This window comes from Protopterus annectens, chromosome 13.part0 (assembly GCF_019279795.1).
Source record: "Protopterus annectens isolate FY-2018-M chromosome 13.part0, PAN1.0, whole genome shotgun sequence".
Classification (NCBI taxonomy): Eukaryota; Metazoa; Chordata; order Ceratodontiformes; family Protopteridae; genus Protopterus; species Protopterus annectens.
Window position 1 is genome coordinate 921565425 of NC_056747.1, and position 15290 is coordinate 921580714.

The following is a 15290-nucleotide window of genomic DNA, read 5'->3' on the forward strand; positions in this document are numbered from 1 at the left end:
ATGTCTGTTTTCATAATCTTAAGTCATCAGTAATTTACAAATAATGTATTTATGCAGTTCATTTTAATAGGACGCCTTTACAATAAAGCTGAGTAAATTCACTTATAACAACAAAAAAACATTTTAAACCACATTTATGTGCAGTGTATTCATAATATCACAAAGCACATATTACCTTATTTTGTTGTATTACATTAACCAGTAACACAATCATTGAATTACTTGTATTTCACTTGTCAATGATTATGTAGCTGTTTAGCGGATTTTTTTATTTTATTTTATAACATGAGAATAAAATATACCACAGACAGTTATACATATTCTAACATATTCTGTTCTAAAATTCTTGTTCAGGAGTCCATACAGGATACTATTCATGAAACAGTTAAAGCTTCCCATGAAATAATTTACAGAAAACATCCAAGGTGGTATACCAGGTATGACTTTTGTAGGGTTAATGACTATAGCTAAAGCAGTGAAATTTGGGGGGCCCCAGCACACTGCAAAGACCACAAAAACCATAAACATTGAAAAGAAATTACGTATCTCATGTGGCTTAAGTTTCTGTTTATTGTCTTGTCTTGCACGATATCTGACAGCAAGCACAAGGGCCCAAATTCTAACATAACAGAATACAACAATAATTATCGGAACTAGAAAATGGATAGTTACTGTGACAGTGGTGAATGCTGAGCTCACAGTTTGGCCTAAAGTGCAACAATACATCTTTGGATTGTACTGGTAAGCATCAATGCAGAGAGATGGCAAAACTGCAGCAATGGCTAGAGTCCATATCAGCCCAAGGCAGCCATATGTATTTTTCAGGCTGTACAATTTGCTGTATATCTTGTTGTGACAGATGAAACAGTATCTATTGATGGCAATTGCTGTAATGTTGAAAACTGATCCCACAACACTCAGGCCCTGAACAAATCCACTTGCCTTACATTGTATTTCTCCTAATATCCAGCCATTATGGATCATAGACAGCAAAGATACAGGGTACGGGTACACAGCCAATAAAAGATCAGCCACAGCTAAGCTGACAACAAAGATGTTACCTACAGTAAACAGAAACAAAATGGTAGAAGATTTAACCAGCATATGTTCTTCATTACAATATAACTTCATATTTTCTCTTAAGTCATTCATTGTAGGTAAATTATCATCTCGCTAAATTATTGCAATGCATCACTAGTAAACCGAATACTTAATTTTTAGCACAACTGTGCATACCATGGCTTACAACTTGCTTAACCATAAAGAACAGATGCTGCTGTATGTGAATTACAGATAAAATCACCAAGGTGTGAAATACAACAAAGAGAATTGAAAGTAAGCTGTAATATGAAGCAGCATTTTTTTCACTGAAATTGTAGTAGTGGTATAGAATATATCCTTACAAGGGGATGCTGAAAATGTCTAAGTCTGACCTAAACGGGAATTATGTGGAGCCATGAAACTTACAAGTTATTCAACATATTTACCCAGAAGTTCACCACACTTGGCATATCATGTCTGAAGTTTCTGTAACCCTGCCAAAAAAATATCTGAAGTTTGGTCACTGAAATCCTGCTCCACTGTTGCAATCACATCTGAATCACTCAGAAATTGCCACCCTTTCAAACTCTTTTTAAGGTTTGGAAACAGGAAATTGTCAGATGGAGCAAGATCTGGTGAGTAGAGTAGATCGTCTTTGCTCTCAAAACCCAGTTTTGTCAAAACATCCATCGTTTTGCCAGCCTTGTGAACAGGTGCATTGTCTTGCAAAAAGAGAACTTCTTTCTGCAGCTTCTCTCTCCTTTTTTCTTTTATCCTTCTTTAATCAGCACAGCAGGTCACAGTGGTATTCTGCATTGACTGTTTGACCCCTTGGAAAATAGTTAGTCATTACAATACCTTCCTGATCCCAAAGCACTGTGGGCATGACCATTCCTGCTGACTTTTGTGTCTTGAACATCTTTGGCTTTGGTGAACCTGAGTGCCGCCATTGCATGGACTGTTGTTTTGTCTCAGGATCATAGTGGTGTAACCGTGTTTCATCAACAGTTAACTAGTCATTCCAAAAAGTCTGCACCAGTTCAACAAAAATGCTGCAAAATCAACTTGGAAGTTTCCACTTAATGGCTTTTCTCATCAGCATTCAAACATTTGGGCACCCACTTAGCTGACAACTTCTGCATACCCAGCTGCTCATGGATTATAAACCCAACACATTCCCTGTATATCTGTACTGTCTCAGCAATTGCTTTGGCCAATATTCACTGACCTGCCATAATCAGGTCATGGACGTGGTCAACAATTTCAGGAGCTGGCACTTTTTGAGGCCTCCCAGACCTTGCTGCATCTTCTGTCTTGAAATTTCCACACTGAAAGTTTGCACACCCCTTCTTCACAGTTGAGTAGGAAGGGCACTTGCCACTCAATGTTTCCATCATACATTCATGGATTTCCTTTGGAGTTTTCTTCTGTGGGAATAAGATCTTTATGATGGTTTGGAGTTCCACATTTGAAAATTCCACATTTTCCGTTGACATGGGTAAATGGTGACAAAACATGTGTTGTGCAATAATGCAGGAACATGTAAGAAACCCAAGGTTGTCACAACAGATAAGGACCACTTGGCCCAACTATTCTACAAATCACATCTAACCAATAAATTATTTTCTGACACAGTGTATTAGGTGGCATAATAAGAAACAGATCAATGTTAAACAGGGTCTGTAATCTTGTCAAAACATGAACAAGTGGACATACTAACTGAGCCATCTTTTTGTCCTGTAAGTATCCTAGTTTATTTTCAGCAGGCACTGCAAGTCTTTGGTGAAACTGAAACAACATTTTGCTTTTCCTCTCTCTGTCTTTTAGCCAGACAAGATCCCACATTAAATGATTGAAAGCTGATCATTCAGAACTAGACTGCTCAATCTCAATTCTATGAATATCGACTGATACATGCTAAGTAATGCTAAGTAATGGGACAGCTTGAAATAGTGTTTTGTTTATTTCCCAGTGGGTATATCCTATTGCACAATAGATGAGGTTAAGTCCACCACACCCCACTAACTTATTCATACTACCACTGCAGTCACATAATACTGGGAAAGGGTTAAACTCACAACAAAATTCAGTATTTTTGAGACAGTAGTAAAGCCAACAATTTGTGATTGGCCAGATAAGTTCTGATCAACTAATTGCTCATCAAGTAAATAGATGGGCTGCAGGACAATTGTCATGTTTGCATTATGCAATGATAACTCTTTATAGTTACAGAATATTAATTGTTAGCTTTTATTTCAAACTTCTGATTGACAGTTTTGAAATATGTGCTGCACTGATTTTGAGCTTGAAAAAGTAGCAACAAAAGTAAAGACAGCCTACTTAGTCAAATGCTTTTCAGATCTGCCTGCAGACTTGCTGTATTGAAGCAATATAGTAAAACATGATACATGGAATTTTAGAAAACTAACTGAAACAGAACTTAAGGCATTCTAGAGGTTGTTACTACACATCTGCATTATCTGGAGTAAGATAAATACTTGTAAATTTGCAAACTACTATCAGATAAACATTATTTGTTTTGATAATCATAGTTAAAAATCACTGTAGTGCGTGGAGCGCCATGATTATGCCATAAACTCAGGGAAAATACAACATTTAAATATGTTTCTGATGTCAGAAATGCTGTTAAGCACTAGCCTTGTTCTAGAGCATTAACAGCAGTCAGTAGCTACAAGGGTGGCGGGAAGCTGTTACACTACTTCAACCAGACATTTTATTTTTAAAGTCTGAGTGAAGTCGTTTAATAGCTCTCTGCCGCTCTTCTATTGTGAATGCTCTCCACTTGATAGCTGTAAGTACTTTTACAGATTTCAAAGCTGCAAACATTTAGCAGGGCTAAACTTTTGTTCTCTAATCCAGTACATGGCAACAGATTAAGTTCCATGCACCACAAAGACTTTTGATTTTCAAACCATAACCCAGATTGTTATGTGTTCTTGACTTCAATATCAACATTCACCTGTCAAACTTCACTTTTGAGGTAAATATCTTGACATCCATTTCTCAAGCACATAGCCACCTGGTTATGATTATAGAGCAGAGCATAATCCTCTGTGTTATGCATTGTCAGCTAGTTTGTGACTATATAATTTAAAATAATAATGCAGTTTGCTGAAGTCATTGTAGGAAAATACCTGTTATTATTAAATTAGTTATTAGTAAAACTACTTTATTTTTTCTAAATTAATGGTTATGCTAGCAACAGTTTCTGCTTTTTGTTGCTATGATTAGTTATTCCTAGTCTGTATATTAAAGTTTAAATCATTGGGACTCCAATGAGAATTAAAATTCCCAGCTTGACTATGTTGGCAACAAATTTAAATAAAAGAAATACATTAACAGGCAATCCAGATTGCAAAACAAGAGTAAATGCAGTTTAGAGTAACCATTCAACCAGTGTGTTTTTAGAAGTTAAAAGGTCACACAGACTCTTTTGGACTGCGCACTTTCCACATTAACATAACGAGAGGCCTAGACTGAATGCCACACCCAGAAGCTGTAAAGCAGAAACTCTAACCATTAAGACACCAGGCTGAACAAAAATATATACATAAAAAATAAATACATAAATGTCACTGGAAATTAGGTTTCCCATGCAAACATGCAGGACAAAAAGATCAAGATCCTGCCTCTTAAACCTGGTTGATTTCTTTGGACAGAACCCACATGGTTAGAATTGCTGGAGCCATGTCAGACTCCAAACCAGTTACAAGTGGTGTCCCACAAGGCTCAGTCCTGGGACCTCTCAGGCCAACATGGAAGGAGAGACTTGAACCTCAGCACTGAAATAAATAGGACATGCTGGAGGGACTATGAACCTATGAACCTAAGATGAAATATTCTGAACGTCTATTATCATTTGGTCCATTTTTTTAACATTGCTTATTATAAAATAAAGAGTGATTGATGTTGCAGTATTTTTAAATTTTGCAGTTTCTTAATCTTTTTTTATCTGCAATACATTTTTATTATTCTGACATTGATTACCATGAACCCACAGTGCTAGCGTTCTTGCCTTTGTTTTAATGATACGCAGTAATGCAGTAATCTAACCTTCTAGGACCTTGCAGTTCCTCTGAACATACAGCCAGCAGAAAATACAAACAGCACAAAAAGGCCCAGAACATAAGACAAGAAACACCTGTAAAGGAATCATTCATTCCTTTATTCTTCAATATCAGCTTTATCCTACTGAGGGTTGCTTGGGGTCACTACAGCCAGTCCTGGCAAGCAAAGGGCATAATGGAAAGGAAACCAGTCCAATCTACTATTACTTTTGACATATGTACCAATGCCACCTTGCAGTATGTCATTATAATCAGGACAGTTTCCTTAATACTGGAGTTAATTGACATTCTGCTCTGCTGTTTAAAGGGGATAACAAGAAATAGTTATATGCTTTCTTTAAGGCTGATACAGATTTATAGTAAAATATAGACGTCAGTGGGAGGCATAGCACCTCTCAAACTGGCTGCAAGGCTGCAAGGTACAATTTTCCTAATGCTGTGCTTTTATAGATTTTTATTATTGTTTTCTTCTTTTGGCTGTATGCTGCACATTTCCTTTTCTATATATTCATATGACAGCAAATCACTCAAGATTGTGTCATCTTTCAAGTTAAGTATTACACACTGCACCTTTGCCAAACATTGTATTCTTTGCCAATAAATTATCAAAAGCAAAACCTATGCATTCAACCTAAGAAATCAACAAAGAAATTGCATTAATTAGTTAATTAATTAATTCAATCATTCATTTTCCAGTCCCCTGTTTAATTGAAGTCAGGGATGCAGGGATACTGGAGCCTATCCCTATCACTTAGTGGGAGCAAGCCTGTGAACTAATCTCAAACAGAATGCCTGAACTAAATGCTATTACAAATTGTACAAATTCCTGTGTTTATAGCTAATATATTAGACACCTTATATAAAGCTTTTGTTGCCTTTTACCTGGTGAAAAGATAAAACTATGATTGAAGAATATAAAAGATGTGAAGGGTATGCCATATGGGAACAAGAAAGATGCAACCCTGAAATAGAAGTGAAAATATGACGGACAACACTTAGAAAATGGGGTTGTTGTCAATAGAAGGTGGGACAGCCTAACAGGCAACAATGAAACTCAGACAACGAGGCACATAGAAGGAAACGACACAAGAGAAAAAAAGGACATGGTAAATGGTCAATAAACATTTCATAATGCATAAGTGGGTTGGAAGGATGTTGCCCGGAACAGGGTCGGTGAAAAACAGGGGTGGTAAGGGTTAGAAATGAAAATATGTTTGGGATGCATAATTGTATGCACAAATCTAGTGGTAGAAACTAAATCAGGTGAAAATATCACATGGCCAAACATTACTGTGTGATTAAGAAGCTAATACAGATATATACAAGCAAAGTTAAGTTATGCACATTTTATCTGTGCTCGTATGTGTGTGTGTGGGGGGGGTGTATTTATCTATTCATTTAGTTTCTACCTTGACTGATCCTCTGTTAAAAAGACCCAAAATCTCCCTGTTACATAACTCACATTTGCGTCAATGTACCTCTACCAAATTAACCCTTTTTTTGTAGTGCATGGAAAAATGGTAGGTAACAGTTTGAAGTGCTGAGAACAAGGCTTTGAGACAACATTCTATATGGACATAATTTCCTCTGAGATCACTACAGTGCAGTGAAACAGTAATGTATACACTGTAGCCACATCTGACTGAGTCAAATTTGACTAAAAGGACTGACTGCTGCTTCCCTTGGACTCTGCCAGCAATGACCATCTCTGCATCTGCCCACACGTTCCTCATCAGGAGAAGAAACTAGCTAGTGCTCACCTACTATATTCTCCCTACTCAGGTCTGTTTTTTGTTCTGCTGCTAACTTAATCCAGGTCACTGGCAGCATTGTGGAATACATTGTGCCTTACCGTCGAGTCATAAAAGGAACCAGATTTTCATGTCCCATTGGTAACTACTAATAGAGCTGTTTAAAATTCTGCAGGACAATCAAGTGTCTTTTTTCCAGACTGACAGGCGTCATTGTTGAAATGATGATAACAGAATTAATTTTTTATTAAAAGTATAAATGTCATGTTCTTCAGATAAATCCACAAATAAATTGTCATATAGGAGCCTAAATGATACCCCATAAGTATATAACAGACTGTAAATATAATATATCCTAAACAATACAATAATTTCCTGCATTCCTCAATATCAACTTTATCCCTTTCCAGGTCAGTGACAGAGTCTGAGCCTTTCCTGGTAAGCAAAGGTCAGAAAGCAAGACACTAACCATGGGTGGGGCACAAGTCCATTGTAGGATGTCCTCACACATAGACACGTGCACGCACACAGTCACACATACAGGAACCATCAGTGAAAAGCCATGCACTTACAGGAAAAACATTCAGACTCTGCAGAGAAGACAACACAGCTGGCTACCAGATGAAAAAAAAGCTTTTGTGAGACAACTTAATTGACCTCTGTGTTACTGTTTTGCCCTTCAAAATAAGTTTCAGTTAAATAAACTTACAGTCTTTATCACTATAATGAACTATTTAAAATATCATTAATACAATCTGCATATTGAAATTATAAGAAAGAATGCACAGTCTTTTGATACTTAAATTCACTCATTTATAACTAAACTTTCATTCAAACGCATTTCTTAAACATGTCACACGAATCTTTGGGATACAGTTATGTACAAAAACACTAGGTGTATCAAATTCACAGAGTGAAAAATCAGCAAATTTTTATAAAACGTGTAAGAGAATCAAAGTCTGTAAACAAAGAATCGTACACACTAGAGTATAGAACTCCTGAATATTACACAAAATGAAGGCACAGTGTGGTTAGTCACACTGGGTCAGATCATAAAGTAAGGGGGTCGCTAAGATGTGTGGATCCTTTGGAAAGGAAAAATCCTACTGGAAGAAGATGAGGGAAGAAAAAGATGTTCATTTTGCCTTACTTCCTAGCCATGCATCAAAATGAAATGTTGCCTTTACTGAATAGCGCTATGTCAAATAATATAATGTATTCCGAAAATGATTACATGACTTATAGCATATTAACCTATTTCCATGAAGCACCACACATGTTGCACAGTTGACTACACTATGTTACTGTTTATGCAAGCGATAATTCCTGACAGGGTGTGTGTTAATGTGCAATTAACACCTACCCAGGGGGCAGCAGAGGGCCTCTACACCCCTGGAAGGGCATTAATTACTCATAAACACACATCCTGTTGAGCATTATTGCACTTAGAGAATGGGGTCTCTAAAATTGTTGTGTTTTACTTACTTATTCTTTTTTAAATACTACATTTTTTTTAATATATTTTTGATGTAAAATTGTTCCTCTGCCTAATGTTTCAAACTTGCTGTAGTATATGTTAACAGTGTTGGAGGAAGCAGTTTGCATCAAAAATATATAAAAACATATGTTGAGGTAAGAAGTTGGGAGGTATGCAGACCTCTTAACTGCTGCTGCTGCCAGGGATCGCTCTCACTCTTCACTCTGTTTCTCTCTCTCACACACACACACACACACACACACACACACACACACACACACACACACACACACACACACACACACACACACACACACAATCACACTTTGCTATTTTAAGTTTATTTTCTTGCTTACTTTACACTTGCTAAACAGCAAAAGCACTGCTTGGCAAGTGTAAAATAACAGCTCATTCAATCTCACTGTTATTATTATCTCTCTCTTTCTCATACACACACATACACAGTCCCTTCTGCTTTCACACACACATGCACATACATACACAGTCCCTTCTGCTTTCACACACACATGCACATACATACACAGTCCCTTCTGCTTTCACACACACATGCACATACATACACAGTCCCTTCTGCTTTCACACACACATGCACATACATACACAGTCCCTTCTGCTTTCACACACACATGCACATACATACACAGTCCCTTCTGCTTTCACACACACATGCACATACATACACAGTCGGTTCTGCTTTCAGACATACATGCACATACATACACAGTCCCTTCTGCTTTCACACACACATGAACATAAACAGACAGTCCCTTCTGCTTTCACACACACATGCACATACATACACAGTCCCTTCTGCTTTCACACACACATGCACATACATACACAGTCCCTTCTGCTTTCACACACACATGCACATACATCACAGTCCCTTCTGCTTTCACACACACATGCACATACATACACAGTCCCTTCTGCTTTCACACACACATGCACATACATACACAGTCCCTTCTGCTTTCACACACACATGCACATACATACACAGTCCCTTCTGCTTTCACACACACATGCACATACATACACAGTCCCTTCTGCTTTCACACACACATGCACATACATACACAGTCTCTTCTGCTTTCATGTACAGATTCACTCACACACACAGATAGAAACAGAAACATATTCATACATGTACATACACACATATACACTTTTCTGTTTATTTTTTTTACACTCGCTAAACATCAAATGCACTGCTTAGCTAGTGTAAAATAGCTCAATCTATCTTCTTTCACTCACATGGATACATACACTTACATGCACACAGACATAAACGCACACACACACACACACACACACACACACACACACACACACACACACACACACACACACACACACACACACACACACACACACCCACACACCTGTTTTTAGTTTTCTTTTCTTCATTTTTTTTTTGTGTTTTACACTCGCTAAACAGCAGAAGTGCTGTTTATCAAGCGTAAAATAATGGTGGGCATTAGTTTTTTTCTGTCCGACCTCCATGGCAGCTTGATATGCTTCCATGAAGCAGTGGACTCGTTTTTCAGCGGGCATTACTTGTTCATTAATACCCTGCTGGAGAACGTCTGTTCTCCAATCAGAGTGTTGCTGCATGGTTTGCCCATTTTCTAAATGCTAAGAACTCCCACCGTTATATTGCCATTGGATAAACAATATTCAGATTTCTCAGGCATATCAACTCATTCCTTCCTATAAAACTCTGGAAATTTTCACTGTAGCTTTCAATGGGTGGATCCTAAGCTTTTTGATATAGTCAAATTATGTTCTCACATTTCAAACAAATGTTTATATCTTTGAAACCATAGGGTTTACTAAAGAAATGTAAATGTAAACTCTTCAGCACAAACAATTTTTATACTGATAATATTCTTTAGGTTCTAGGTTTTAAACTAGATTTTACAGTAACTGTTAATTTTGTAATATTTTATAAACAACTAACAATATCTCAGCCACCACTCAAGTTACACACACGTTAGCAACATTTTGTTCATCCAGCTGAGAGCTTTCATATGAGGCTACGCAGTTCTGTGCTATTTGGTTGGCAAGATATTTAGAAAAAACATGACATTTATGACAATATAAATTAATATATTTTGTTGCCTGTACCAGACAGAGGTCAAATTTCAATATAGTTGTGTTTGCCATTGTGTAAGTTTTAAGATGAAATCTTTTAATACTTTGAATTTAACATGGTTTTGGAATTTGCAATGCAAGTCTAAACAAGCAATTATTTGACACATAGAAGCGTCAGTAGGATGTGACTACAGAAGCACCTGGAGGGTAAACTTGGCTGTAATGAGTAATTTGCACCTTGCAATAAGATTTTACTGGAAAACATGCCACATATTAATGAAAAGATCCATTATAAACAGTATGTAATGCAGTTCAGTAATTTGTTATTTTGTTAAGTATGGAATTATCACATGTGGGTATTTTTTGTTATTAGAGGTGCATGTAGCACATAGAACATTTCATCTTACTGGGTTTATCTGGATGAATAAGCCTTGATTTCTGTCATTGAACTAGACACAGTTTATTTCTTCCTTGTCTTCTGCTTCCGTGAAGATTTAGTAAGGAAGTACATATAGTACGGCACATAATTATGCCTGGGTTTGGTCGTTTTATACCAAGACCAGACTTTTTCTATGGTACCTACTCATTGTTAATCAATAGAAATCAGAACAAATCTAAAGTAAATGCAAAGGAGTGTGAAGCTTTGCACCACATTACATGGGGGCTGTTCTGCATGTAACACCTCGGTGGTGTACTTTCCAGACCAAAGCAGTGCATCCTATTTTATGCATTATTAATTATTAACACATCACTGATAAAACAAAGCATATTATTGTGTAACAAGATACTCTATTGTACTTTACTCTAATGTACTAAGCAAAAAGAAGCCAAGAAAGCAAGAGCTTAGTATAAGAAGTGGAAGAAAATTCAGAACATTAGTGGCAAACTGTTCATAACAAGTTTTATTTACAGGGATATATAGGCTCATAGGTTCATAGGTGTTTACTAGGCTAAAGACCACAAAGGCCTTTTTAAGCCCAGTCATCTCTGACAAGTTCTGATACATATGATTCTGAAACTAAAAGGTTAAAATTTTAAAAAACTATTACCTCCAAATGTATGTTTTTATGTTTGCATTTCTTTGTATTTGTTATATCACAATCATTTATATTCTGATTCTGAACCTTAATAACCTCATGCAATGGATACAAATATCCTTCAGCCATAGCTGCAGCTATTACATATAAAAAGTGACAAATTATATTCCTTGGTCCTCTGAAAATCTATAGGTAATACATGAGCATAATCTCAGATTTCAGCTTGTTCTGACATTATTTAGTTATCATGTGCAGTTAGAATAAATCCACAAACTGAGTACTTCCTCAGGATGTGAGTTCATATGGTATTGTGGACGTACGTGAGTTGTTTTTATTATTTCACTTCCAAGATGAGTAATAACATTACTGTTATACATTGAACAACACAACCTCTGTTTCTTTATGGAGAACTCATTTACTTTTTCCTTAGAATCCATCAAACAATTATTCCTTATTCTATTGTCCATTACTTTCTGACCCATTCCTGACAAAAATAAAAGTGGGTGAGATCTTTTACTCTGCACAAAATAGCTTAGGACACAGAAGCATAAAGTTATCAGCGGGGAAAAAGGCATGGCAAGAAGAGTATGCCAGTGACCAATGGTCCTGCTGAAATGTGGCTATTGATTAATCTTATTTAGTTTAGTTTTTAGAATCGTATTCATTTTCTTAGTAATGATATTATCTAAATGGCTGGTTGTGACCATTTATTTTATTTTTTATTGCATTTAATTTTTGTTAATATAAGGTGAGCTTGAGGTGTTTGATTTGGGAGAGCTATATTGTCGAATGTAACCTCATCAGTCCAAATTCCCTGAAGTAACCACTCTTGGAATATGCTATATATTTTATTTTGCATTGTAAGAATGCAGTATGTGCTGCTTTTTTCGCTGTGGTAGACTTCTCTTTTCCAGGTGCAGCAGTTAGCATTGCCACCTCACAGCAAGAGGTTCTCTGGTTCAATCCTCAGCTGGGGTGCCTTCTGTGCGGAGTCTGCATCTCCACCCTGTGGTCACGTGGGTTTTCTCTGGGTGATCCGGTTTCCTCCAACATCCCAAAGACATGCTGTAGGTGGATCGGACACTCTAAATTGGCCTTAGGTGTGAGTATGTGCGTGTGGGTGCCTTCTGTGGAAGGTTGGGTGCCGGGCTGGCAACTCGATACAGTAAAACTCCACTGCCAATCATGAGCGGACAGGTGATCTGCTGTGGCGACCCCTAACCGGGAAAAGCCGAAAGAAGAAGAAGACTTCTCTTTTCCACCATGGTTGTGTAACCTCTGAGTTAATTAAGAAAGGAAGAGTAGGGAGTAAAATGCCAGTGTAGAAGGGCTTACCCCTTGCAAAGAATACACACAAAAACACAATGTTCAGGCATTTTATATGCAAGTTTAGCAGGTTATTTTTAATGGATTTGCACTGAGGAGTGCAGTGCCAGATTTCTGGGGTCAGCTTTTTAAAGTGCATCCATTTGACATGGGCTGAGACAGGATGTTAGAATACAATTTTTGATTGTTTGAAGAAGGGAAATTATACTTAAAATGTTAATAAATATTTTGATCACATGCATAGCATGTGCATAATATACACATCTTGAAATGAGTCACGTGCATTTATTACTCTCTGATATCAGAGTAGGTAAGTAGCAAGTTTGCTATATCTAAACGCGTTACATCCACAGGATGCATTGCTAAATATCTAATGTCAAGTCTGTTTCAACATGCTTTGAGAGAAGATCCCATCCAGAGTGCTTGTGTTGTAAACTGTAAGTTTTATTATTTTGCTTTGGTCTCATCAAATCAACAGAACTTGGACTGAGTGAATGAATTACTGGAGACTACTGCCTCAATTCTAACACAGTTTACCCATTCCATATTCCTCATCTGTTGTCAAAAAACAAATTCTTCTCTCTGTTTAATAAAAAATAATGTTGTGTAGGTTGTTTAAAAAATAAATGAAAATGAAGAAAAAAAGGAAATTGAATGAAGGAAAATCTAATTGTTGAAGATAGGCATATTTAGGTTAAAAGGACTTAAAATGACCGGCCCAGGTTACACTATGAACATGTATATTGTGGGTACGGTAAGTAAAGAGCATGGATCCTCATTATTACAATGGGAATCTTATCTGCACTATATATATGAATTATTAATTATTAGAGTTTATTCAAATAACACTGACTATTATGATTATCCATTATTGCCGCTGATTGGCCATTGGTTAGCTATAGTTCTATCAGTTCGAAAAATGAAGATAAGGTCCATGGAAATTAGCTTCGCCATTTTTTTAAAACAGTGTTACGCTTGCTTAAAAACAATGGTTTTGCTATGTTAAATGGGTTTAAACATGCGGCTTTTCTGTTAAGCTATTTGAACTGCGCTATGTTAAACCCATTTAACGCAGCGAGACAGTGAGGAAAAAAGTAAACGGAGAAAGGATCTCCGATCTCTTTAGGTTTAACATTCTTTTTAAAAGACAGAACTACATAAAGACAGTTTTAAAATAAACGGAGATGTCCGTTGTTTATTCAAAAAGCCCCGTTTTGTTGGTTAACTCAAACTCGATCTTGGAAAAACAAAAGCACAACCAGTCTTTTCTGCACGGAACTCCGGCTTACTGCGCAGCCTTTGCGCCAGAGAACTATGATACATCTGCAGCCGGATAACGGAACTCACCGCCGGAGGCAAAGTAAATTAATTAAAGTTAATGGCACAATTCAGAAGACCAATAATTTCTTGTCATGGTAAATATAACCGGTTGGCTTTGTTTGGTCGTAATGAAAAATTTACCCACCGGAGTGGTTGTTTTTGGTCCCAATTGTACCGCCGTTATATTGTATTTGGTTTACCGTTTCCTGTATCACAATGCACAATTTTTTTTTCTATTTCTATTCTTTACCCACAAGGATATTATTGCAATTAGGATTAGGTTTTTTTAACATCTTGAAGAATTGATGTAAAGATGTCATTATGAACATGTACACACAGATGCATGTGTGTGTATGTGTGGTTTTGCATCTATGTATCAGTTTATTCACCGAATGCACGATATAGGAAGCCCAGCTGTGTGATACCTATTTTCTGTGGTTGCCCAGACAGCAACACTCAACTACATTGATGAAACATTAGTGCAGACTACATATTAGACTAACATTAATTTAATAGTAGTACAAAATATATCAGACTGGCACACATGGTTGTATGATTCACCATTGCACAAACAATATTCAGCCCTCAAATGAATGAACAGTTGGGTGTGTTTTAACAAAAAAGAAACAGTAAACATCAAAACTCACTGTAACAATTAAAAAAAAGATGTTTTTTAGAGGTGTTTTAATGTACTCTATGCCACATTCTTGTTCTTTTATGTACTAATTCTCAGACTGATATACATTGGGGAAAGGGGAATTTTCAGAGATACTGCACTTTTGAAAGGAGTGTATAACTGGCCAGATTCCAAAAGACTTACTCTCAGTATAAGTGACAGCTTACAGTGAGAATAGGCTGACAGCAGGTCTTTTGGAATCAGGCCCCTGGTGTAAGCCTGTTATAGATAGACCCTGCACCGAAGTAAATCACTTACACTAAAAACAAGTCTTTTGGAATCATGGCAGAAGGGTATTGAGAGAAACTCTTTTGGATTTTGGAATGTAGCTCAATAAAACAGGACTTTACTTCAATGCTCACACATATTAATGGTAAACAATTATTCATTGCACTTTTGCCTTGCTCCCAAAATGCATCGCAATAGCTATTGAATGCAAAACACTTTCATGGAAGA

At 36.8% G+C, this 15290-nt stretch overlaps 1 protein-coding gene across 1 annotated transcript in view; it reads right to left on the bottom strand.

The window, feature by feature from the left end:
• The window catches only part of LOC122787981 (melatonin receptor type 1A-like), a 51411-nt gene extending 48874 nt beyond the window's left edge, over positions 1–2537 (bottom strand). The window contains exons 1-2 of the mRNA XM_044054909.1: positions 2270–2537; positions 303–1061 (exon numbers count right to left, since the gene is read on the bottom strand). Coding sequence (XP_043910844.1) covers positions 303–1061; positions 2270–2537 — 1027 coding nt within the window. The remainder of the gene's footprint in view (positions 1–302; positions 1062–2269) is intronic.
• Between the last annotated feature and the right edge of the window lie 12753 nt (positions 2538–15290).